The sequence below is a fragment of the Meriones unguiculatus genome, chromosome 9, assembly GCF_030254825.1.
Source record: "Meriones unguiculatus strain TT.TT164.6M chromosome 9, Bangor_MerUng_6.1, whole genome shotgun sequence".
Taxonomy (NCBI): Eukaryota; Metazoa; Chordata; class Mammalia; order Rodentia; family Muridae; genus Meriones; species Meriones unguiculatus.
The window spans coordinates 4,526,770-4,553,900 of record NC_083357.1 but is presented as its reverse complement, the minus strand read 5'-3'; the positions used below and the strand labels follow the sequence as shown (position 1 = coordinate 4,553,900).

Sequence of the window (27,131 nt, the reverse complement as noted above, 5' to 3'; positions counted from 1 at the left end):
AGTGGGGATTACAGACATGTGCCACTGCACCTGGATTTTCCAGGTGTGTTCTGGATCTGAACTCAGTCCTCATGCTTGTCAGGCAAGCATTTACCAGTGAGCTACCGCCCCAGCCTCTAAAGCTGTTTGCTTTTATTTTTCAAGACAGAACTTCCCTGCCTAGATTAAAAGTGTGCGGCACCACTGCCTGGCTAAGAGACTAATCTTTTAATTTCATCTGTTTATAGTAAAATATACAGAAAAAAACCTTTTGCTTTTAATTTCATTTGAAAAAAAACTATCTGGAAATAAAATATTTTAATAACATGCAAGTGTCGTTATGTATGTTTTCCCAATTATTAAAAATACAAGAAATCCAAGCTAGGGCTGGGCATGCAGTTCAGTTGGCAGAGTGCTTGCCTAGATTGCATGAAGCCTTGGGTTCAATCCTCGGCACTGCATAAATAAGGTGTGGTAGAACAGACCTGTAATTCCCACAGGAAGAGGTAGAAGCAGGAATATCAAGGTCACCCTTGGCTACACAAGGAGTTTGAAGACAGTCTGGGATACAGGAAATCCTGTCTCCAAAACAAAAACAAAAACAAAAAAGCAGAAGAGAAGAGACATAGCACAAGCTATCCAAGTGGTTTAAAATCCAAGGCCTTTAATTCAGTTTTTGGTAATGACCATAGATGCCTCCACAAAACCTCTTTCCACTGTAAATAGAAGGCACTCGGCATTACATCACACCCTAAAAGCACTGACTCCTTCCGATGCTGGTGGAGGTAACACATTACATGGAGGGTGTGAATATTAAACTTAAAAAAAGAGAGACGACTCTAAAAATCATACAACAATTTAGGTTAGCATTCAGTCTTTCTTGGGCTTTCAATGCAACCTTAAGCTGTTCTTGCAGGTACATAATTTGAAATTAAGAGATAAAGTAGGTGCATGTGATTTGGTTTTCAACCTAGGTTGAGTTTCTAGTATATGCGTTAAATGTAAAAACAGCATTTTCATGCTAATTGACACTTCATGTTATTCTTTAGGTGTGCAAAATAAACTTCAAATGATATATCCTGTAGAAGTATATTTCAAAAGATCCTGGATATAACACTAACAACTTTCATGTCACAAACTTTATATAAATTGTGAAATTATTAAAATACATTTTTTGAAAAATAATAAGATAACCATTTCTACCTAAATAAAGTTTCCCAGAAAGTTATGAAGTACTTTAGCATATAAAAGTAATTGCCCCTTTTCTGAAAGGGGAGTATTGTTTCACAAAATAACCCATTTGATCCAGACAAATTATTTCATCCAAAGGCCATATTCTTTGACAGTGGTATGCTTCAAGAAACTGTATCCATGACTAAGGGCACACTTGGATTTGAGACCACAGTCACAGTACAGAGAACCCTTCTTGGATCAAAAATGCCCTTAATAATAACATCAAGAGAGAACAAGAGATGGCTTCTGAAGCCATTGTTTGACAAACACATATACCTAGTTTTGGCTGCTAGGAGGGGAGAGTACTGAGACACAGCTATTTACATATGTGCTACTTTGTGTGTGCCTATTTGAACAGTAGCTTCTGCAAACACTCCCATTTAAACACAAACCAAACAATATCATTCTTTTTTTGGCAAGGTAGTACAAACAAAATGAAAACAAACAAAATCATAATGTTGATTTAGACAAAAGTTCCTATGTCAAACAATAACAGAACAAGTATTCTGAAAATCATTAATTTAGGGGAAAAAGTATCACTCAACAAATAACGTTGAAAATTAAACTTAAAAGCTGGGTGTGTTGGCACATGCCTGCAATCCCAGCACTTAGGGAGGCAGAGCAGGCCGATCTCTGTGAATTTGTGAACAGCCAAGGCTACACAGAGAAATCCTGTCTCTGGAGGGGGGAAAAAAATAAAAGAAAGAAGATTAAAGTCCTAAATAATTATTACATGAATGGCTTATGAATAACATAATAATAATAATTTTTTTAAAAAGCTGACTATGATGTTCATAGTGAGAATGTTTTCTAAAGGCATTCAAGCTGATTAATTTACATAGGCCCAGTTAGTAAAAGGAAAGAAAAAAATCAGCTCGTCCATAACTAGAATTACATATGCCTTTTTCCTTTAGAGAAACTCATAAGACTTAATTGTTTCATAAGACAATGGTAAAGAGAATTGTGAAATGAAAACCTACCTGATATTTTAAAATACTAGCCAATAAACACAAGGGGCAACAAGAAACACTTTTGAGCAAATGATTACTTGACTTTAAAGTTCTGACTTTAAAGTTCTTAATGCCTTTAAAGTTCTGTATCAGAATTAAAAAAGAAACAGCTTTTCTTTCTCAATCCGCAGCTGGACCTGTGAAACATAGGACAGAGGAAGGCACTACACAGCCCAGTTATATCTGACCGTAGTCGGAGCGTTCAGCCTCTCTTTAGGAGGACAGCCAGTGTGAGCATTATTTTATATTCCCCTGAGTTTCGGCATGATTGGGCAAAGCAGCACCAGTTTAAAAAACACCTGCAATGCCGGCACTGCAGTTTGGAGTCACTTAGATTGACGGCCCACGGGTCTCTCATAAGAGCACTTTAGAACGTGATTAAAAATATGCAAATGTCTTTCGGTATTTCACTATTGTGGAGCCACCACAGAACGCACTAAAAATGTTTGTCTGTATGCTCAGTCTTTCCACCTGTGTCTAGCAACTGCTGCTGTTTTCCACGCCACTGAGACAGGTCCTCTGTGTGTCTGGATAAAATGTCAGTATGCTTCATGGTTCACAATCCTTTTTGGCTGGAAAGCCTGGTAAGTATCATGTCATGCCAGTCTTGAGCAGTATGCCTTGCAGGTCCTCTGGCAATGCTAGGATAATTGCATCTATATGTGTCCGTAACTTCTCCACAGTATCAGGTTTCACAGGTAAATTCTCTCGGTCCGCCTGCAACTACATAAGGAATAGTTTAAGTGAATCTGTATTAATGCATTGTATTTGCTATATAAATATCCTTTTTATAGCCTGATCACTTGGAATTTTAGGTCACCGTTTAGAAATTACAGAAACTAAAACTGTAGACAACATTAAGTGGGGAAGGGAGGTTATACGATAACCTCAATAAAAGGTTATCCTCTAAATTCACAGATGATGTCTGAGGATATTGTGTGGCTTAAAAGCTAGGTGAGATGATGGTTTTTTAGAATTCAAAAGATTCCATTCTAAGGGTCTTTTGAGGGGGTGGAGAGACAGCTCAGCAGTTAAGGGCACTGGCTGCACTTGTGGAAGCCCTGTGTCGGTTCCCAGCATGTACATGGCCTCACAGTTCCCATGGATGGGATGCCATTTTCTCGAATTCTACTAGGCACTGCATGCATATGGTGTGCTTTCTAAGTGCAGGCCAGACACCAACACACATAAAATAATTTTTAAAACCATTAAATATTTTTTGAATAATATGGAATCATTTGACCTGTTTGAGTGATCAAATTGACCAACTGGCCAATCTCAAATCTTCTCACTTAAAGAGTTGCTTCTGTAGTACATAATACAGTGAGCGTCAGCTCAGATGAGAAAAACATTTTCACGAAAAAGTCCATTTTATGTCTTCATCTCTTTAGTTACATACCAACTTATTTTTCAGCTTCAATACAAGGTCTACTGTTTCTACTTCTGTATGTTTCTGGATCCAGAGAAGGAGGTCCTAGAACAGTAAGAAAATCTCAAATTGATACATACTCAAAAAATATCTGAGCCTCTCTATTTCAAGCAGTGAGGCTAGTGGAGAGGAAGGATAAGATGGGAAGGAAAAGAGAACATACAAGCCCAACACAGCAGTACAACGCAAGGGTAATTTCCATGAAAATCTAAAAACTCGTTAAGTAGATATATTTTAACATTAGCCAAAAGAACTGTAAACAAAAGGTAAGAAAACTCCTTTCTGAGGTGGCCCTTTTGTCAAGAGGAAAAAACAAAACAGCAGCTCAATGCAATACTAATCTTTACTTATTATAATAGTAATTTATAAGGAATTTTTCGCTAACAAATCAAGATAACCAAACATGAATATATTACTCGATATAAATTTTATAGCTTCAAATAAGATTTTAATATGGCTTACTTGTGGTTGCTTTCATCAATCATAGTGCTTTTCTTTTTTTTTTTAAAAAAAGGATTTATTTATTTTATGTGTATGAGTGCTCTATCTGCATGAACACCTGCATGCCAGGAAGAGGGCATCAGATCTCAGTATAGATGTTTGTGAGCTACCATGTGGTTTATGGGAATTGAAATCAGGACCTCTGGAAGAGCAGACAGTGCTCTTAACCACTGAGCCATATCTCCAGACCCCATAGTGTTTTTCTAAAAGACAGTCAGTAGGAGTTTATGGTAGAAAAAATAAGACTGTGACCAACCCACTTCAACATTTAAAGATAAATACAAAGGAAAATAAGATTATATTATCTCAAGAAGTTTACTTTGAAGTAGGCTGGCGTATTATACAAATACATAATGCAGTCCAACCACAGGAACAAATTAGCACTAACTACATAGTGATTAAGTCACACTGGAAACAAGCTGGAGTGAGACTGTGGGGATTTGAGTCCTGATCTCAGCTGTACTCTCTGCTTATAGGAGGTGCCAGTTTCTGTGGTATGATACTTCACTGCAGATGATATCATGCTACTAACTGAGGTCACTGAGTTCATGTAGACCACAAAGCAGACTATAGCACCTCGTGGCTTCACACTTGGAGTGCTGCAAACTGAGGCAAGATCACTGCAGCCCTAAACCACAGGTGCAGCATAATGCAGATCACAACACACCTACCTCAACAAATTGTTCTCAAGAGGGCCCTGACAGGATATGAGAATGTTAGCTCCGAGCACTATTTATACTAAAGTGGGGCTCAGTGGATAAAAGCGCTACTGCCGAGCCAGATGGCTTAGTTTAGACGTGGAACCTGCATGGCAGAAGGAGAGAACTCATACCTGAAAGCTGTCCTTGAGATACCGACACTGCAGCATGCATGCACACATGCACACACATGCACACAGAACGTAAGTGAATGTCACAAAGTGGATTCTCAGTATTATTTTCAACCTCTAAGAACACTTTGTACTCTTAATCCTTGTACCATACTAATAAACTGTTTTCTAACCTCTTCACAAAGAGCTTCTAGATGAAGTGCCTCCAATTTTTGGGTCATTTCTTTCCGTCGGGTCTTGAACCAGCCATCAAAGTTTGGAGACTTTAGAAACTGCCTTCAAAATACATTTTAAAAAAGCAAAGTCTGGTTAAGATTTATTTCTTCTTCCAACCCCCACTCTTAGAACAAAACAGAACAGCAAGAAAATCCCCGGGTCTCCAGTAATCCAGGCTGCCTCAAACCTGCTTCGAACTGCGGCTGGCACTTGCCTCTGCTGGCCCCAGCCCCAGGTGGTTGCATCCTAGGCATGCACCACCACACCAGCCTTTCCCTCCTTTCTTAGAGTTCAGAAATCCATGTCAGAAGAGTAATCTAGGCTTTCAAATAGTGGGTTTTTGTTTTGTTTTAAGTTCTGATCCACAGAGAGATGTGAAGTAAGTAAAGAGACTGACCGGTACAGTCCAATCCAATCGCCTTTTATTCCAGATGTGAGCTGAGGACCCGTTTTCTCAAGTGTTCTCATAAATTCCTCTGGAAGGAACTGTCGTAGCTGGGGTGGACTCTAGGAAACAAGGACACTATATTTAGAAATAAGGAACTGCTCTATTCAAAGAAGGCAATTATAGCCAAACAACTGAAAAAGGAAATTACTTGAATATCACATACCTTCCATGGAGAAATACTTTTCTGCAAAGGCATCAAGCTTGCCACATATCTTTCCTAAAGCCAAAATAAATTTAAAAAAAAATGCTATTAGGCGTTTTTACAAGTCTTACTTAAGGGATCTTTTATTTTATTAAAATGGTTTTCCAGCTGGTCATGGTGGTACATGCCTGTAATCCCAGCACTCGGGGAGGCAGAGACAGGTGGATCTTTGTGAGTTCAAAGCCAGCCTGAGCTACAAATCAAGTCCAGGACAGCCAAGACTATACAGAGAGACCCTGCTTCAAAACAAACAAACAAACAAACAAACAAACAAACAAACAGGTTTTCCAAATGATACTACAACACACACACAAACACACTTTTTTTCTCATAAAGTTTCTGGCTTATAATTTCCTACAAAAGGCAGTTCACAGAAACTAGAATCTCACTCTGCATAGTTGATTACAAAGGTCTTTAAGTCTTCCATGGCTTTTCTGTCTAGGAGGTGTTAACTGGCAGCTCTCTGATCTATCTTGTCTGAAAGTAGCTGTTAAGACCTATATTTTGAGCAGAGCACGTTGCTGTACACTTGTGATTCCGGCACTTGGGAGGGAGAGGCAGGCAGACCTCTGTGAGTTCAAGACCAGCCTGGTCTACAGAGTGAGTTCTAGCACAGCCAAGGCTACACAAAGAAACTCTACCTCAAAAAACCAAAAAAAAAAAAAAAAAGAAAGGATCTGGATCACAAGTGAACTTCAAGGAAGCAAGGAAGGAATGTGACAGGCAGGCTTTGTTGACTTTCACCACCCAGTCAGGTAGCATCAGATCATATACTCTTTGTACAAATAACACTGGACACAGATACCTATGCTTCAAACATGCTTATGCCATGAAGTCTCTGTTGCAATCCAAAGGACTAGAGAGTTTTTATGTAGCTGAATACATGACGTTCATAGAGGGTGACACATTCAAGAGATGTTGTGCAAGCTCCAGTCTTTATATTTATAACCCATCCTATTCATCTATACTCTTTGAAATGTTCTATATAAAAAAACCAACTAACATCAAATGTTTCCCTAAGTCATTTGAGTAAATTACTGGAACGCCAACAAGGGGATATGGGATTCAGAGTAGATAAGTAACCACACACTGGAGCTTGTGATTGGCATCTAACATGGAGTAGAGCAACTCAAGAACCCAGCCCTCAGCACTTAGGATCTGAAGCTATTGCCAGATAGACAGTGTCAGAATTTAATTAAGGGATTCAGGGATACCTTGCTGCTATCTACTCACTAACAAGATTGCTTGCTTGTTAGTGAGGTAAAAAACTGCATACCTCATGAAGTCTCAGAAGTGACAGGTCTTGTGAGTATATAGAAAGAAAAAGTCAGGGTTAAAGAAATGGCTCAGCGGTTAAGAGCACTGTCTGCTCTTCCAGAGGTCCTGAGTTCAATTCCCAGCAACCACATGGTGGTTCAAAACCATCCATACTGTGATCTGATGTCCTCTTCTGGCATGTAGGGAGAGAGTACTCATATACATAAAAAATAAATAAATCTTTAAAAAGAAAAAGTGAGCCCTGAGCCCAAGTTTTTTTTTAATATTTTTAAGTTATTACATTCATTTATTTACTGTGTGTTTGTGTAGGTGCACACACACACTTATGTGCACACATACCATAGCATGTATGCAGAAGTCAGCTCTCCTCCATTTTACCATGGGATCCCAGGGATCCAGGGATGGAACTCAGATCATGAGGCTTAGCAGCAGGAGTCTTTACCTGCTGAGTCATCTTAACAACCTGAATCTGAGTTTTTCCATCATGTTTCTTCAATGATTTCACCATTTCCCACAAACACTGCTCCAGTTAAATTGAGTTGGAAAGTCATGTTTAGACATTAACGCAAAACACTGCCTTTTTGTTTTGTTTTGCTTTGTTTCTTTCTGAGACTGGTGGCTTGCTGTACTGCCTGAGTTGTTCTTGACCTCGTGGGCTCGAGTGATCCTTCCACCTTAGCTTCCCGAGCAGCTAGTACATGACGCTGTACTCAATTCATATTTTCGTTTGTTTAATTTGTGTGTGAGTGCATGATCTAAATGGGCTTAAGCCCATTCCACAACACACATGTGGAGGGCAGAGAACAACTCTGTGGTGTTGGTTCTCTCCTTCCACCTCTCCACAGTCTCAGGGATTGAACAAGTTGCCAGACTTGTGCAGCAACTGCCTTCATTTCTGAGCTTCTCAGCAGCTCTTGTTTGCTTTGTTGAGATGGGGTCTTGCTGTGTACTCCTGGCTAGCTTTGAACTCATGATCCTTCTGCCTCCACACCAAATGTTGGAATTACAGGACTATGTTACTCTATCTGGCTCTAAACTCATAGACATTTTAAGGTTTAGTTTGCGTGTGTGTGTGTGTGCGTGTGTGTGTGTGTGTGTGTACACTCACAGATACTAGAAGAGGGTGTTGAATGCCCTAAAGTGAGAGTTACAGGCAGTTTTGAACCTCTAGAAATGGGTGTTGGAACACAACTCTGATCCTCTGCAGGAGGAGCCAAGTGCTCCTAACTGCAGAGCCATCTCTCCGGCCACCTGCAATTTTAATGGCCATTATTAATTGTGTTGACTCTGTCAGAAAATATGTAACACTTTATACATGCTTCATCTCTTGCAATCCTTGAGACATACAGCACTACTGGGAAACTGACGTTTCAAAAAGCTAACCAAAAAGCTAAGCGGGGCATGGCAGTGTACGCCTTTAGTGCCAGCACTCCGTGAGGCAGGCAGATCACTGTGTGTTCAATGCCAGCCTAGTCTATAAAGCGAGTCCTGGACAGCCAAGGCTATTCAGAGAAACCCTGTCTCAAAAAACAAAATAAAACAAACAACAAAAAAGTTAAACAACCTGACTCATTATTAGAACTTGAAATCAGGTCTGTTTGATATTGTTTTTTCTTTCATTTATTGTTGCTATTTATTTAAATTGAGATTAGAAATGACAACATTTCCCCCTTTCCCTTTTGTTTTCCCAAACCTTCCATGTAACACCAGCCCACCCTGTGTCTTTTCAAACTCATGGCCTCTTTATCTTTGTTGTTACATGTGTGTATGTTTCCTTTTTAACACACACATACATACACACACATTCTCCTAAATACACAGCTACAACCTGCTCTGCCTGTATAATGGTATTTGTATGTATGTTTCCAGGTCTGAGTACTCAGTGTTTAACCAATTGGTATGCTTTTTCCTATGGAAGACTATTTCTCCCACTTTCAGCATTTCCTGGCTGTCAACAGCTTTTTGCCTGGCTTGTAGAAGCCTCATTAACTTTTCCCTTCCACGTGAGCATGTGTATGGGTATTGTCATTGTTCAGGTCCTATTTAAGCAGCCATGTTGTTGAGACTTCCTGGGTGTAACTTCTGATATTTCTAAGCAATAGAATTTCACAACAAACTTCCTGTTACTCTGGATCTTACACTCTTTCCACAATGATCCCTAAGCCTCCAGCCCAGGAGCTACACTGTGGACTCATCAGTTGGGATTGGACTCCATGACTCTGCATTTTGTTTGGTTTTGCTGGTTTTGTTTGCTTGTTTGTTTGTCTGAGACAGAATCGGCTTTGGCTGGCTTTCAACTTGTGAAAGTCCTTCTGTTTCAGCCTCCTGAGTGCGAGGAATATATAAGTGAATCACCAGGTCTAGCTTAGCTTATGCTAAGTACCAAAAAAAAAAAAAAGAAAAAGCAGTTTCATTTTTTGATTCCAGGCAACGAAATCACCAATGCTTCCTGAACCACCAAGTTACATTCCAGTGCAACCCAGGTTTAAATGGATCAAAATTCCACCCACAAACCAACAAAGAATACTATTTTCTAAAATGAACAACAAAGATCATCAGGTTGCTTTCATATAATGTTTACAGATCCTATTAATAACCACATAAAAGCAATGACTACGAAGACATTGTGATGCTAACTATATTTATATGTCACTTCACTAAATTATGTAGAATGTCTGTATTACTTAGTCATTTATTCAATAAATAAAAGTACCCTACATCAGACTGAGGAAGTGTTAAAAAGCAAGACACACATAGGTCCCTTTATCAGAATTATATAGTTTCTTAGATGTCTTCAAAAAAACTACTATCAGTCAGGGATGGTGGCATATGTCTTTTAATCCCAGGATTTGGGAGGCAGAAGCAGGTATATGTCTGTGAGTTGGAGGCCATCCTGATCCACATAGTGATTCTCAGGCCAACAGGGGCTACACAGTGAGACCCTCTCTCAAAGAAACAAAGCAAAAACAAACAAAGAAAAAGTATCTGAGGAAGAAACTCCAGGGTGACCTTTTAAGGTACAATATGCAGGCATTATATAAAATTTCACAACAGACTAGTTCAGGAGATGTATGTACCAGAAAGCATGCACTCCCTGCTTTGACCCACCTGGGCCAAGGCACAGCACACTTCCCTGAACTGATCCTGACCAGACCGAGGCAGCTGCCTCCTGGGTCTCTGTCACAGAGCAGCCTGTATGCTGCGGCAGGGCAACCTGCAGGGCTGCTGGAGTACCTCAGCAACAGGGGAAACAGGGTCAAAGTTCCAGCCTTCGTTTCTATTCATAAGGGTGATGGAGAAAAATACTTCCAGGTGCCTAGTATGAATGGGAACAGAGCAGTGCCTCACGCTCTTGCTATAGGAGCCTCCTCATTCCCAGGTACCAGACAGGAATAAGGCTTCTGAAATAGATGCCCACATCGCTGGAAAAAACAAGAGCTCCTAGTCTGAGGAAGATGGCATTTAAGAGAAGAAAAGAAGTTGAAAGCATCATGAAGAAAACTATAAATCAGATATGGGATTGGTTGAGTCATCCAGAAAACATCCTTCCATCCAACTCAAGAACTTTCTCTCCAAAAACACAATGTGCACAGCTCCTCTCAGTATGAGGATCAGCAGCAGTTCGTGAAAGGAGCATGCTTTGGCAGCATTTCTGATTGTTTCTTTTCCTTTGCTCTATCTGACAGCCTCCCAGTAATTTCTGATAGGAACTGGGTCCAGTTTTGCACACACTGTGGAAATTTACATATCAACTGGTGACAGCTAACACAAACCTGACCTGATCCTTGGGTATCTGCACAATTTGTAATTATTTGTTCTCTGAATGCTGCACTATAAATCCATAGAAAATCACCAAAGACAAGAATGGTTTTGCTTTTAAAAGTGCAAGCCATTAATCCCAGCATTTGGGAGGCAGAGGCAGGCAAATCTCCATGAGTTCCAGGTCAGTCAGAGCTACACAGAGAGACCTTGTCTCAAAATCAATCAAACAAAAACCAAAAAGAACAATCACCAAAAACATCTATTGTATCTAAAGGATAAACTGGTATACATTTTGGACTGGTTGATCTAATGTAGCAATTTGGTAGTAAATTCTCTTTGGATAAGTGGCATAAGTATCTAGTAAAAATAACTTCAATGTACTAGTTAAGGTGTACATAGTAATTTAGATATCAATTAAGTCAGTTGGGCAGTGGTGGCAAACATTTTTTTTTAAGAGATACTTATTTACTATGTAAAGAGCATTTTGCCTGCATGTGTGCCTAAGCACCAGAAGAGGGCATCAGATCTCACTATAGATGACTACAAGCAACCAAGTAGTTGCTGAGCATTGAACTCAGGACCGTTGGAAGAACAGCCAGTGCTCTTAACCTCTGAGCCATCTCTCCAGCCTGTGGCAAACAACTTTAACCCCAGCACTCGGGAGGCAGAGACAGTAGAGCTCTGTGAGTTCAAGATCAACCTGGTCTACAGATAGAGCTGCAGGATAGTCAGGGCTACACAGATACACTCTATCTTAAAAAACAAAACAAAACAAAATTGATTCAGCTGGAACTTTTCGGTTTCTAAAGAATGAATAACATTGATATTAAAATTACTAACACTACATTACAGCATTTCCGTGGTTGGATATAAAGTATCCTACCAAAGTGACTCATAGGTTAAAGGCTTGGTTCCCTAGCTGGTGATGCAAGTAAGATGTGATTGGGTCATGAAAGTACTAAACTCATCAATGGGTAGTCCACTGTTAGTTTGTAAGAGATGGGCTACTTATGAGATGGGCTCGGCTAGGTGTCACTGACAGCACAACCCTGGACGTATAGCTTGTCCCTGGTCCCTTTCTCATGAAGTGGCCAGCCTCTTGTTACAAGTTCACACTGCTATGAAAGTCTACCTGACCTCATGCCTAAGATAGTAGAGACAAAGCTGACCTTTCACTCAAGTTTCTAAAATTATGAGCAAAATTAAATCCTCCTTTGAAATGTTTTCTCAGGAATTTGTCATCGTGATAAAACACTTGAATAATACAAGGTTTGTCCAAAATACTGTGGCTTCTTCATTAATAACTTACTAATGGGATGATGAAACTTTGTGTCAGTTCCAAAAAATAGCGTCGCAGGATAACACTCTGAGCCTCAGAAGGACGTTTCTGCTGTACACCCTTGAAAAAAAAAAAAAGGAAACCCATTTGTTAGTGTCAGGAAACATAAGACAGCAAGTGACCAAAACCAACTGCTTTATAACTAGACATTTAAATTTAGTACCAACCAACCAGCAAAAAATCCTAGAATGTTATGTTGAGGTAACTTAATTTGAAGTTCCTTTTGTAAAGCTCTGTGAGAAGCTTTGGCTGGAGGCTGGGGAGAGGTGGGGTAGAGAAGAGGGGAAGGCTGAGTTGTAAAGGCATGAAGTTACAGGTGGACAGGAGCAAGCAATTTTGGTGTGTTCTTATTGTACAGCTAGGGTGACCACAAAACAATTACATACTAAATATCTAAAAAACATAGAAGAAAGGATTTTAAATGTTTTTCACCACAAAGAAATGACAAATGTTTGAAAAAATGGGCATGTTTAACCTGACTTAAACATTATACAATGTATATCAAAATATTACAGTATTATATTGATACATATAATTTGCTTTTATAATTCAAACATGAATTTGGTTTAAAAATCCTCAGAGTGGAACCTGAGACCTGATTTACTAATCTCATTTATCCCATACTTAAGAGCAACAGTTCACAGTGAAAATAATCTTTATTTTGCATATGCTGTATTAATACTACTGCCATTTCTTAAAACAAAAAACAAAAACTCCCAAACTGTCCCTTACTGTTAGACGCTACTGACCTTTCCATTACAATGTCTGTTTCTAGAATGACTGGCATTTTTCTACAGCTACAGAACAACGCTCAAGTCCAGGTCTACTGCTGTGCTGGTGCCCTGATTATATGTACGTGCCCCTTAGCAACTGAGCCACCTCTGCAGACCCTAGACTTCTGGTTTTTTAAATTAAACTTTCATTACATTTATTTGAGTGCATATGTGTGCATGTGCACATGTGCCAAGGTCAGCCTGCAAGAGGCACTTCTCTCTTAACATGTGGATCCTAGAGTTGAACTCAATTTTAGGCATTTGTTCTGTGCATAGTGTGTGTGTGTGTCTGGGATGTGGGAAGTGACACATGTACCAGAGCAGAATGCGTTGAGGGCAACTTGTGGGAGTTGGTTTTCTCCTCTTTTTGCATCATGTGGAACCAGAGGTTGAATTCAGGTTGTCACTTGGCAGCTAGCACCTTTACCTGCTGAGCCATCTCACCTGACCTGTGTACTTATTTTTGAGACAAGGGCTCACTATTTAGCCAGGCTGGTCTAGAGCTTAAGATCCTTCTGTCTCACTTTCCTAGGGCTGGTATTAAAGGCATGAGCCACAACATCCAGACCTAAAGCTTGGGTTTAAAAGTGATTCAGGGTTAAGGTGTGCAAGACAAAAAACAAAAGTGACTCAGAGCTAGCAAGAAGGCTCAGTGAATAGAGGTATTTCCCCTGGAACTCACATAAAGGTGGAAAGAGAGAAGATACTCTACACACACACACGCACGCACGCACGCACGCACGCACGCACGCACAAAGATTTTTTTTTTTTTTTCCAAAGAAAATCCAAGCCAAGGCATAATGCACATGCCTGTAATGCAGTACTGAGAAGGCAGAAGCAGGAGAATTACAAGTTCAAGACTGGCCTGGTCTGCATAGTGAGTTCTAGGCTAGGGATATGCCTCAATGGTAAAGCACTTGCCTCGCATGCATAAAGCTCAGTCAGCAATTCCATTTTTAAGAAGAGAAATTCCATTTCACATTAGTATGCAAAACACCCCATACATTCCCTGGGTATTACAAACCTCAACAAGGAGATTTACATTAATATGAGCAGGTATTTACCTTCTGGAGTTGTTTTATGATCTCCTCATCTCTGTTTAGATATGGCTTGTAAGAAGTATAAACTCCTAAGAAAAGAAGATAAACAGAAAAACCCAACAAACTGGATGAGTGTGTGTACCCTCATATATACACGCACGCGCACACACACACACACACACACACACACACTTCAAAATAATAAAAGGCTGGGCCAAGCCCTCACTCCATGAATATCCCTGGAATCCTTAGTTCAAGAAGAAAAATAACCCCTGAAAACTGCCCTCTGCCCTCCACACATGCACTATGGCACTACCATGCAGACATTCACAAGTATACACAGAACAAGAAAAGTCAATACCAGGTTTAGAATCCAGAGTTTTTAGGTTCTTCAACTTTTTCACTTTTACTTGCTTAGGAATTTCACCTGAAAGAAAAAAAGAAAAAAAAAAAGAAAAACATAAACATCTTTGGGCAGAGTGGACGGAATCTTAGGAAAGAAGGGGAAATAGAAAGACCTGGAGAGGACAGGCGCTCCACAAGGACAGCAACAGATCCAAAAGGTCTGGGCACAGGGGTCTTTTCTGAGACCGATACTCCAGCCAAGGACCACTCATGGAGATGGCCTGGAGCCCCTGCACAGAGGTTGCCCATGGCAGTTCAGTGTACAAGTGGCCTGCAATGGGGACAGGGACTGTCTCTGACATGAATTCAGTGGCCAGCTCTTTGACCACCTCCCCCTGAGGGGGGAGCAGCCTTACCAGGCCACAGAGGAAGACAATGTAGCCACTCCTGATGAGACCTGATAGACTAGGATCAGAGGGAAGGGGAAGAGGACCTCCCCTATCAGTGGACTGGGGGAGGGGCAGAGGTGGGGAAGAGAAAGGAAAGGTGGCATTGGGAGGGGTGGAGGGAGGGAGCTACAGGGGGGATACAAAGTGAATAAAGTATAATTAATAAAAATAAAAATAAATTTAAAAAATTCTTATAAATTGGGCTGAGGATATAACTCAGTGATAGAATGTTTGCCTGTCATGTACAAAATTCCATCTTTAGCACATAATATTCGTAGTTACAATCATACAGGCTACAGGATTTATGTATTATGGCTAAAACATAATGTGCAACAAAATCTAAATGCCAGGGAGGGAAATAATTTAGCAGTAAGTTTCCTATTTCTTGTCATTAAGTTCTTGGTAATAATAAACACATATATTTTTTTAAATGAGCAGAAGGCTTCCCTCTGACTCAGGAAACTTCATCAGGAGTAAGTAAGACATATACTGAGCTCCAACCCTAGCCATCAGTGGAAGGAATGACAGGTGGACTTGATCAAAACACATTAGATGCGTGCACAAAATTCTCAAGCAATTCTTTTAAAAACATAAAATAAATGCCAGGCAGCTCTGGGAATAGCTGTGTCACCAACGTGAGGAAGTAAACCACAGTTCTATGATTGTAAATATTTACTTTTTTTACAAAGTTATTCAGTGTCTGATGTGACTGACAAACAAGAGGGGCTTCAACTGGTGGCCATTTCAGTGCACCCTTGCGTATCTGCACATACATTTTCTTGACTTAGCCCAAATATTTTACCTTTCCTGTTGTGAAATAAACCAATACACTTTCTCATTAGAAATGATCAGTCTATAATTAGAGCCAATAAAAACCAGCACAACATTTTTTTTCTTCAGGTGCCAATAATTATCCTTACGTTTTATCTCTTCTCTTAGTATAAAGTAAAAATTCTGTATTTTACCAAAAGCTAAGATACAGAAAAAGCAGCCTCTCTGCATCAGAGCTAATTACCAAATGCACATTTCTAGATCATTATAAACCCCTGAGCCTGAGAGACATGCTCTGCACTGCCATGCTCCCCTCTGGGGCCTGCAGGTAGGATTTCCTATAGCTCTAGAGCTTCTGTCCATGTTAAGTTGTTAAAGTCAGACTCTCCTATGGGTTATGTTGAATACTCACTGGCTTCCTGAGAAGCCAAACAGTGCCCTCAGACACATTCCATACATTCATGGTTGTAAATCTGACCTCATGAAAACGGCTCTAAATCACAATAAAGAAAAATTTAGATACAACGAACTTCATCCAAACTAAAAACTCTACTGCATAAAGAGACTCATTCAGAGAGCAAAAAGACAGCTCACAGCGCAGTGGCAAGCTTACAAAGCCTGTCCGCTAGGAGACCGGCACCGGGCCACGTAAAGGACTCAGACTACCAAAAATGGGAAAGACTTGAATAAACATTTCTCCAAAGAAGTCCTATAAAAGATCATGTAAAGACGCTCAAAGTTACTGGCCACGAGGACAGGGACCCTATAACAGACATGGCGCCATACACATTGGGATGGCCGCTGGAAGGGCGGGCGGGCGGGCGGGCTGCCGAGGTGGTTCTTTGGTAAAAGTGCTCGCTGCCTGACGGCCAATACAACCAGAGAATCAGCTCCTAGAGTTGTCCTCTCGCCTACATGTATGCTGTGGCGCGCGCGCACAATACATAAATATGTAATAAAATAGAAAACAAGCAATGAAATGGCCCAAATACACTGAAACAGAAAACATGTTATCTCTCCTCTAAAACAGACTGCTAAAAATAAAATGCACTTAACTTGCTAGAATATCATCCTCTACTTCTTTCTTTCCTTCTTTGTGTGTGTGTATATGTGTGGGTGTGCGTGTGTGTATATTTTAAGACAGGGTTTCTCAGTGTAGCCCAGGTTATTCTGAAATTCACTATGTAAACAACATGGGCTTCTACCTCAAGAGATCTGCCTGCCTCTCTCTCTCAAGTACTGGGATTAAAGGAGTCTATCACCATGCCTGGCTCATCTCATAAATATACTTTTTAATACATTTTTTTGAGACAAGGTTTCTCTCTCTGTAGTCCTGGGTGTCATGGAACCTCATAGAGATCTGTCTGCTTCTGGCTCCAGAGCGCTGGGATTAGAAGTGTGTGCCACCACAGCCCACCTGGCTCCATGTACATTTTCAAAAGTTCAGAAGCTATTCAAACCCTTCTTTACCCAGGTCCTAGGTCCTGGACTTTCCTTGTAGACCAGGCTGGACTCAAACTCAGGGATCCACCTGCCTCTGCCTCCCAAGTGCTGGGATGCTGGGATTAAAAACATGTGCCACCATGCTCGGCTCCCCTTGGGGGATTTTTAAAACAAGTTTATCAGTTCCTACTATATTACCAATGGCAATTTCCTACCTATGTCCCTAATGAAACCCCTTTTTTATAGGAAAAAAAGTAAATAGCAATATACTGTATTACAGGAAGTCAGTCTATATTTGTAAAAGCCAAAACCATAACAGTAAGTATAAAGATTGAAAACAACAACAACAACAAACCCCCATGTCTTTTGAGAGTGGAGTAAGCTGTTCTCTGAACTATCATTTAGATCTCTCAGAGAACTAATGGAACGACAGGAGACCATGACAATGTTAAGGGTGTCATTAAACTGGCATCTAAAGTAAACACCCTATCTCAGAATTCATTTATGTATGCACTGAACACTTACTAAATTCCTGCAACAAGCCAAACACTTTTTCTCAAGGAAAGTACAACCTGTGAGGACTTCTTCAATCAATACAATGGCAGGAGACTACACAACACTTGTCTTAAGACCTACGAAAATTTCATGCTATGTCTGCAATAATTCTAGCTTTTTTTTTCTTTCTTATTTTGTAACAGGGTCTCTGGTAGGTAGCTCATGCTGACCTGAACTCACATCCTTGTGCCGCAGTCTCCAGAGTGCTGGGATTATGTTTGGGCACTATGACATCTGGCTATCATTTTACTTTTCTATAAGATTTTCCAAAAGCAAAACTAGAATTCCAATTTTATCTAGCTTACAAAATAAAAAGCTCAGTTTTCTTGGGCTTTCTAACAATCCTTTTAGGGTAGGGCATATGCCTATTTTAGTGAGTAACTATACTCTCCAAAGGTCCTTATGTAGGCTGTTTCCAAGAATGTTGCCAATAATATAAACAAACACCAGGGTGTTACAGTCCCATCACACACTGTGAACACCAAGCAGACACGTTACCTGCAGGTTTAAGATCTCCTATTCGAATAATGTGCGGCCAGTGCTGTAGTGTTTTAGCAAAAAAGGGGTTGGTTACTCCTAAGATGACTGAGGGCCTGTATACAAATGAGACAAAACAGAAAGGTGCAGAAAAGCATGTTAAATCACAGAAGAATAGGTGACAATTTGAATGAACTATATGTAGAGTAGCCCTTACTGGATTATTACATATCAACATGATAGGTAACACATTCAGTACTAGACACATGAAGATAAAAACAGATGACTTTTTATTAATTTATTAATTTTATCTTGTGTGAGTGTTTTGTCTATACATCATGTATGTGCTTGGTACCCTGGAAGATCAGAAGAGGGCATCAGATCACCTGCAACTGGAGTTAGGGATGGCTGTGAACCACCATGTGGGCATTAAGAATGGGACCTGCATACTCTGGAAGAGCAGCCAGTGCTTTTACCTGTTGAACCATCTCTTCTGTCTCCGAGAGACATGATTCTTAAAACAGCATAAAGCAATAAAGGCATACACACTCAGTCATGATGTTAACCATTAGAAGATACTGAAGGTGAAATAAAGTGCACAGTAATAACAAGGAGAACCTGTGGTCTGCCAGAGTTTAAAGGGCAGACTCACCAAAGGCAGGATACAGACAAGACATGAAACATGAGCAGCACACAAGGAAGGTAAGGGCAATACAGAATAGTACATGCAAAGCAATGATTATCTCTACCCTGAGCTACACACAATTACAGGTACTTCAGCATACCTGAGCAGAGTGGGGAGGATAAACAGAAAAAAAAAAAGAGTTTAGGGCAGCACCAAGTCCATATACTCAGAAAATAGTAGTTTATCTTGTAAGCAAAGAGAAGCCACACAGAATCAAGTGGAGGTATGCCACATAAATGCTATAAATCACTGTGGGGAAATTTGGAGGATGCCCTGTAAAGAGGGAAAAACCTGGGGGAAAAGCAACAGCAGACAGAAAAACTAGAGTCTGAAGAATAAATTATGAAAATAACGTAATAAATAGGCTGACAGATACTTTAGGGTGATGAACTGGTAGAATTTGCTGCTGACCATATTAAGGAGACATAATACTATGTTTTTTATAACTAAATCAAAACTAATACCACTTATCAAGAAAGTAACAGATGTGGGAGGTTGGTCTACTGCTAATTACTGACACTCAAGATTCCCACCAGAAACACCCATCATTGTTTGTGTAAACCTGCCTAAAACATTATTCCTGACTGGTTCATTAAATGGCTTATGCCTGGGCAGGAAGAATGGGGTAGGTGTGGCTTTTGAGGATGCAAGAATCTTGAGAATTGGGGAACAGATGGAAGAAAAGAGAGGAAGAAGAAAGATGCCAAGACGGATTAGCCTGGAGAAGAAACCATGTGGGGCTGGGAGGAAGGACTCCAATAATGCATGAAAAGGCTATTAAGAATAACTGTAAGTATTTATAAGATTATGGATGGAAGGTAGACCAGATGAGGAGGATGAAGGCTGATGGCACTGGATGGGGGGCTGGGAGATGGATGGTGAGGATACTGAGACAGCACAAGAAAAATATCTGTCTGGCCCAAGGTAAATAAGATAATTATAAACCTAACAGGTGTCTGTATCTTATTAATTGTGATAGCAGATTAAATAATACTGCCATGATAATCATAAGGCTAATAATAAATAATATATAGCCCAACACTTATGATTTTACAACAAATAGACAAGAGATCAGAACAAAAAAGAGGGAAATAAAAAGAAATCAGTTAGAACATGCTTAGTTTCAGATACATTAAGACATACAGGTGTTAGGTGTGGTGGCACACAAAATCCCAGCACTCCGGAGGCAGAGGTAGGCAGATCTCTGTGAGTTGGAGGCCAGCCTGGTCTACAGAGAGTCCAGGACACCCAGAGAAACCCTGTCTCGAAAAACAAAACAAACAAACAAAAACATACAGGTATGAACCTATAATCAGCAGCACCTGGTAGGCAAAGGCAGGAGGATCATCCTAAACTACAGTATCAAGTCAGAAACAACCTTATCTATGGGTGAGCTCTAGGCTGACAGTGCTAAGGACTCAGATCCCTCTCAGAGAGAAGATATACAGGCGCTACATTCTACACCGCACCACCAAAAGCGTGCATTTAGGTCTGGGTGTTGAAGACATCTAAGGCACAAAGATATACTTCAGCCATTTGTAACTGACTTTTGCTACTTTGTGGGTTCTTTCTTCTACCACCTAACACTAGATAAGAGAGAACCCTGACTAAAGTTGGGGATGGGAAAAGGACAGCATAATACTTCCCACTGATAAAAGCACTGAATTCCTTTAGGCAAGTTTGATCTTTGCCATCAGCTTATCTAATTTCTTTTTCTTCCTGTTTCTTTTTTGCGAACAACTACTTAACAAACTGAAACAAACAACAGCAACCCAAATTTATATACCCCCTTAAAAGTCCCCAGAATTCCAACCATCACTCAATCGCAAAAAACTACCTGCAGCTGGCAAAATCACGCCCCCGCTATCGCACAAGGCAAATCATAATCAGCTGCTGAAAATCAGTCCCATATCCCCACACCTGGGATTAAAACAAAAACACATTCTTATTTGTTTTTATTTGTTTGTTGTTTTTAAGATCTTATTTATTTATTTTATCATGGCTACAGGGTGTGTAAACCTTCGTGCCAGAAGAGGGCAGCAGATCTGACTATAGATGGTTGTGAACCACCATGTGGTTGCTGGGAATTGAACTCAGGACCTTTGGAAGAGCACCAGTGATCTTAACCTCTGAGCTATCTCTCCAGCACCCTTATTTCTGTTTTTTAAAGAAACCAAAATTCCAAAATTCTCACTTTAGTCATTAGCATAGGATCGTTTATGTTTTTATTCTGTAGTTAGTCCAGGGGGCTTTTAAATTACCTCAGTCTTCCTACTCAGCCTCTCAGGTGCTAAGATTACAGGAGTGAACTATCATGCCAAGTTAATACAGGGTCTTTTAAATTAATTACATGTTAGACAAAGAGTGAAAGAGCACAAGAGCATGAGAGAGAGAGAAGGAGAGAGACAGAGCAAGAGAGAAGACAATTTTCATGAGCTGGTTCTCTCCTTCCACCTTCCTGAAGCAGGGTCGACCTTTTACTGTTCCTGTTGATGCAATGCATACTCCAGGCTGGCTGGCTCACTCACAAGCTTCCTGGGCCTCTCCCTCCAACTCCCATCTAACTGTGGGAGTATTGAGACTACAGATGGATGCCACTGCACTCAGCTTTGTACATGGGTTTTGGAGCTTAACTCATGCTTGATGGCTTGCATGGCAAGTGTTTTTTTTTTACATGCTTAGCCACCTCCTCGTCTTAGTACAGGGTCTTTAAAAAGAGATGGATACTGTTAAGGTTATATAGAAAAAATGATCTGTCTAAAAGAAGAACCTAGAACACTCTTTGCTAATATCAACATTTATGGGAACAGCAGAGAAAGAAGTCTACACAGCAGACTAAACACACCACCGTATACCCAGGAGACAGGAGAATCGGGATTTAGGTATTTTAAGGAAGCCGGGCAGGGGTGGAGCAAACCGTTAACCCCAGCACCTGTAAGCCAGAGGCAAGCGGATCTCTGAGTTCCAGGGCAGCTAGGGCTACAGAAAAACCCTGTCTAACAAAATCAAGAGGGAAAAAAGATATTTTAAAGGTAAGTGTGAAACAGGCCTTCAATCCCATGGGAGGTTCTAGCATAAGGATCGAAAGTTCAAACTCAGTCTGGGCTACATATGGAAATTCTGTCTTAAAAATCGCAAATTGCCATTAAAATAGTTGGAAGGTAAGCATCAGGAGGCTCAGAAATTCAAGGCCACCTTCGGCTACACAGAGTTCAAGGCCAGTCTGCATTATATAAGACCCTGTCTCAAAAGAAACAAAACAAAAAGATCACACATACACAAAGAGGGCAGTGTTGTTCAGTAGGTCAAGAATTGAAAATAGAAAATGTTGATAGATATTAAGAAATTTGCCTGGGAACTGGAGAAAAGGCTAAGAGGCTAAGAGCACTGGCTGCTGTTTCAGAGCATTCAGATTCATTTCTTACCACCCAAATGACATCTTACAACTATCTTTAACTCCAGTTCCAGGATTTCTGACACCCTCTGGCCTCCACGAGCACTGCATGCATGAGACAGAAATTCAAACAAAACACTCTTACACATAAAACAAAAATAAATTTAAAAAAGATACTATTAAAAAAAGACAGAGAAAGTTAGCCTTCAACAGATACTATGATGATAACAGAAAACCAAAAAGTAGGGATAGTAAATGGAATTTATTTTTGTTCTTCTAAAACTTTAGCTAAGAAAGGTTAGCAACTATAAAACAGAAGCTAAATGGAAAGAATATGACTATTTTTCTCTTCCATAGATCAGAAAGATTTTTCATAATAAAACATTTTAAATCATCAAACAGTTGGGTAACTGTTAATAACAACACAGATTTTTATTAAGTAAAATCACTCAAAGAAAGTAAGTTACTAATTCTTCAAACCTTAAGTTATTACCGACAGCTCCCCAAACCTTTTATAAAAACCAATCTTTAAGTAAAAAATTTACATTCTATTACACAATAGAATTTATTACACAATTCTACAAAATTTTGGTAATAAAAGTAACACTTAGTCAACAAAAGTTATTGTGTTTACTCACGGAGCTTGAGTACGGGTAGTATATTCTTTGAATTCACTATCATGAATTGTGAAGTAAGGTCGAAAATCACTAAAGTACTTTAATGGGGATATACAGCTGTGGAACAGGAAGACACAAAAATCAAGATTGCACTCCACAACCATGAGACATCCATACAAACAACATAGACCTAGTAGACAAATTATGTCAATATCGGGTTAGCACTAATCACCAATATTAGTTGGAGTTTATCAAGATCTAACTTCATGTTACTGAATGCATGTGTTATTCAAAGGAACAAAAACATGGTTTTAGCTCTAACTAAACCTGAATCAACCTTCTCATCCATTCTGAGAAAGTTGTTGCATGGACTGATGGAATAAGTGAGGGAACATCACAGACTCAGAATACTGCAAGAATCAGCATCAACTAGCAAATAGACTTACTTAACAAGGGCCAGTACAGTTTCAGAAGACTCTGATGGCGACGGTGCCATGACCACAAGAGGCTCTCCCAGCAGCACCAACTCCCAAAGCATCTGACTATGAAGGAAAACTGGACAGAAACACCTAGAAAGTTTATACAGTAGAAACACTTCATTATTTATAATCTAATTTTGCCTTTAAAACTCCTAAATAATCATAACAACTTCACATTAATACAAAAATTTCTTGCTACTGACAGCTTGACTTGTAAAATTAACTGAGAATGTGGTAAGGCATAGAGACATAAGCCTGCATACCTCTCTCTCTCTCTCTCTCTCTCACACACACACACACACACACACTCAAAATCAAAGCCAGGTGTGAGGCACACTCTTGTAATACCAGTGCTCAAAGGAGGATCAGAAGATCAAGATCATTCTCAGATACATAGTGAGATAGTGAGCTCAAGACCTGTCTCAAAAAAAAAAGACCATCCAAAGAATGCATCAGTTTGACTTATTCCAATTTTTATAAAGTTGGATGCAACACACACAGAACAGATGACAAACAATAAAAGCATATCGTCAAATTGTGACAGATCTATTTTACTAGCAATCCTTTGTTATACTTCACTGCAGGACTTTCAAAAACCCACCCGAGGGTATAAATAAGGCACGGAGACTTCCAATATAGTTTAAAGCTTAGGCCTTTTGCTGGGACAGCTACCCAATTGCTATCTAACTAACCGAGGAACTCTGTGCCCCTCAATTCTCCTGAGTCGGTCTCGGCCAGTCTCCCTTCGCCCTTCTCTCTGCCTAGATGCTCCACTCTCACACTTTCTGCCCCAGATACGGGACATCAGCTCTTTATTACAACAAATCAGCATTGAGACAGCACTTGACACAGCATTTACATGGCCTCTAGGCATAGAGGCCTGTCTGACCCTCAAATATCTGAGCACGTGTGGAAGGGCAAATATTTACACACGTACAGCAGGTGATAGACCACGAAAATTACAACTAAATTCTTCCAGCACTCAGTTCTCAGCTGTACAAAATTAACAACTCAAAGTACAGAAACACACATTCACACAATGTGAAGGAAAGTCACCCCAACAATACCTGAATTTCTATTCTAAGTATTTTCAGGGAAACAAAATAATCTACGGGCTAGAGATGTGGCTCAGAGGTTAAGAGCACTGGCTACTCTTTCAGAGGTCCTGAGTTCAATTCCCAGCAACCACATGGTGGCTCACAACCATCTACAATGAGATCTAATGCCCTCTTCTGGCCTGCAGGTGTACATGCAGACAGAACACTGTACACATAATAAAAAATAAATAAACCTTAAAAAAAATCTTACAAGAAGACATTTACTGAATGTCTACAACTTAAAATACAAAGCTAGGCTTCGAGGAGAGCTGTGCATAGAACATGTGCTTTGCACAGTGCAAGACCCTGGGTTCAATCTCTACAACACACACACACACACACACACACACACACACACCAAAGAGAAAAGTCAATGCTTTTGTTTCTAATAGTCAAGTGCAGTAGGAAAAAAAGGGAAAGAAGAGTCCACTTGTGACTGACTCTGAGCAAATGAGCTAACAACTACCTTGTAACAGCCAAAGAGCTGAAGCTTTTGATATCAAAGAATGATAACAAATCACTAAAGACCCCTGCTTAACAAAGTAATCCCTGGACAAATTCTCTTCCAAAGAAAGCCTGCATATTTTTACAGAGCTCCTGGAGTTAGTGTGGCAGTGAGGACACAATTCCACTAGTGTTTAAGTCTCAATATTTGGTATCCTTTACTTATTTTTCTTCCTTGTTTGCTAACAATTTTTCCTAGCAGATTAGAGAAAAAAGTATTTTTGAATACCCCCTGACCCACCTCACTAGTTAAAAACATAAATACTACCCCAAACCAAAGAAACACTTAAGTGCAAAAACATGAAACAAAATTTTGAGATTAAAAATAGACAAGTTACTTTTAACCAATAAAAACAAAAAGAAAAAAAGAAAAAAGGTAGTGGTGGTGGCAGCACATGCCTTTAATCCCAGCACTCTGAAGGCAGAGGCAGGATCTCTGTGAATTTGTGACCAGTCTGGTCTACAAAGTGAGTTCTAGGACAGCCAAGGCCACATAGAGAAACCCTGCCTGGAAAAAAACAAAAGAATAAAAAATAAAGCAAATGCAAAGTAGGGCCTCTCTTCAAGAAAGCTCGAGATTAGAGCAAAGGAGCTGTTTCCCTTCCCTTCCTAAGGTTCTCTTTTTTTCTTTCTTGGTAGCATGTTTATTACCTTCATTTTATAACAGTTTGCATTTTAAGAAATGTAGTCTTTACTGCTTATCACCATTTAGAACTTTGTTTCAACGTTGTTAACAATCTTCCCCTTCTATTTTGCGTCTCTAGCACAACCGTATTAAGAAAAATATTAAGCCAGTAATGGTGGTACACACCATTAATCCTAATACCAGTGAGGATCTCTGTGAGTCTGAAGACAGCTTAGTCCGTAGAGAAAGTTTCAGGCCAACCAGGCTTCATAATGAGACCCTGTTTAAAAATTCAACCAGCCAACCAAGAGAAAAAAAATATGGAACGCTTCACGAATTTGTGTGTCATCCTTGCGCAGAGGCCATGCTAATCTTCTCTGTATCGTTCCAATTTTAGTATATGTGCTGCCGAAGCGAGCACCCTTCCTAAGGTTCTCAAACCTAAAGCAGAACACAGGCATCTCTGCCAGAAGAGTCTGATTGTGGGTGTGGGTGTGAGGGGAAGCTGGATAAGGAAAAGAGGTGATGGTCTATGAGGCTGGTGGGACTTAGGTGCAGTGGTGAAGATGGGTATATGGTACTGGGGTGGGAATGGTTTGGAGTACAGAGCTTAGGACACATGAGTGAGCTCACAAACAGAGGAATATCCTATTAATGTGGTATCAGAGCTACAGTGGACCAAGGGGACTTGCCTTGATGTGTTTGTGTTATGTAAAAGTCACAGACTTTTAGGTGACTATAACCAGATACTAACAGAAGCAACTTAAGGTTTGAGCAGGTTCACAGTAGACAGGGTACAATCCATCATGGCCGGGAAGGTGTGGTGGCTGGGTTCATCCGTGGGTAGGAGCTGGAACCTTGATTTATTATTTCTCAGGAAAGCAGGAAGCTGAGTGTAATGTAAGTTTTGGTTTCTTTAAAAACTCAGTTAATTAAAAAAAAACAAAAAACAAAACAAAAAAAAACCAAAAAAAAAAAAACCAAAAAAAACTCAGTTAATGTTATATAAACATGTTTTTGTTTTAATTCCAGGTGTGGGATACAGAATTGTCCACAGCAGCAGACTATTTGCCTCAAGCAGCTCAGAGAGGGGCACGGTCTTTGCCAGCTGCAGTTACTTTAATTCTGAGGATTCTGGGAGGGAATAAATGCCCGAGCCCAAAGGGGGAAGCAGGGCGGGAAAAATGGCTTGAGAAAGAAGCAGGCTGCTGGTCCTGCTCCCTGCCGGTCCTGCTCCCTGCCGGTCCTGGTTGGTGTTGCAGTTTGACAAGAAGGTGCTCCCAATGACCCTAACCAGCAGGAAGTAGCCAAAGAGAACTATGGCCCTTCTCCCCACTATTGTTCTTTCTCTACTACCTGGTGTTCATGTGTTGGAAGGATTGGGGTGAAGGGAGGAAGAGGCATAAGAAACTCAAATAAAATAGTTTTTTAAATGTTTTTAAAATATGCTTAAAAATACGTTTTAAAAATGTTTAAAAAGTATGCCAACAGCTGAGAGCTCGGATGAGGAGTGAGGCCAGGCTCTAACTCACTCCCAATGATTTACTTCCATCACCAGGATTCAGGTTCTAGTCACTCAAAACAGTACCTACCAGCTAGGACTCAAAGGCCTCGGAGAGGGGGCCATTTTACATTCATGCTATAGTAGCAT

General features: G+C 40.1%; 1 protein-coding gene and 1 non-coding gene across 5 annotated transcripts in view; both read right to left on the bottom strand.

Moving 5' to 3' along the window:
• Positions 1-623: 623 nt before the first annotated feature.
• Dennd6a (DENN domain containing 6A) overlaps positions 624-27,131 on the bottom strand; it is a 117,529-nt gene continuing 91,021 nt past the window's right edge. For all 4 annotated transcript variants that reach the window (XM_060390744.1, XM_060390743.1, XM_021656025.2 and 1 more), the window contains 11 exons: positions 23,222-23,344; positions 22,797-22,892; positions 18,101-18,195; positions 14,401-14,466; positions 14,064-14,128; positions 12,197-12,286; positions 5,809-5,862; positions 5,595-5,704; positions 5,155-5,257; positions 3,622-3,696; positions 624-2,945 (listed from right to left, as the gene is read on the bottom strand). In XM_060390744.1, the coding sequence (XP_060246727.1) occupies positions 2,814-2,945; positions 3,622-3,696; positions 5,155-5,257; positions 5,595-5,704; positions 5,809-5,862; positions 12,197-12,286; positions 14,064-14,128; positions 14,401-14,466; positions 18,101-18,195; positions 22,797-22,892; positions 23,222-23,344 (1,009 nt within the window). In that variant the 3' untranslated portion in view covers positions 624-2,813. The remainder of the gene's footprint in view (positions 2,946-3,621; positions 3,697-5,154; positions 5,258-5,594; positions 5,705-5,808; positions 5,863-12,196; positions 12,287-14,063; positions 14,129-14,400; positions 14,467-18,100; positions 18,196-22,796; positions 22,893-23,221; positions 23,345-27,131) is intronic.
• Positions 25,795-25,901, bottom strand: LOC132656743 (U6 spliceosomal RNA). Its single transcript, XR_009594435.1, has one exon. It is a non-coding gene; the product is annotated as a U6 spliceosomal RNA (small nuclear RNA).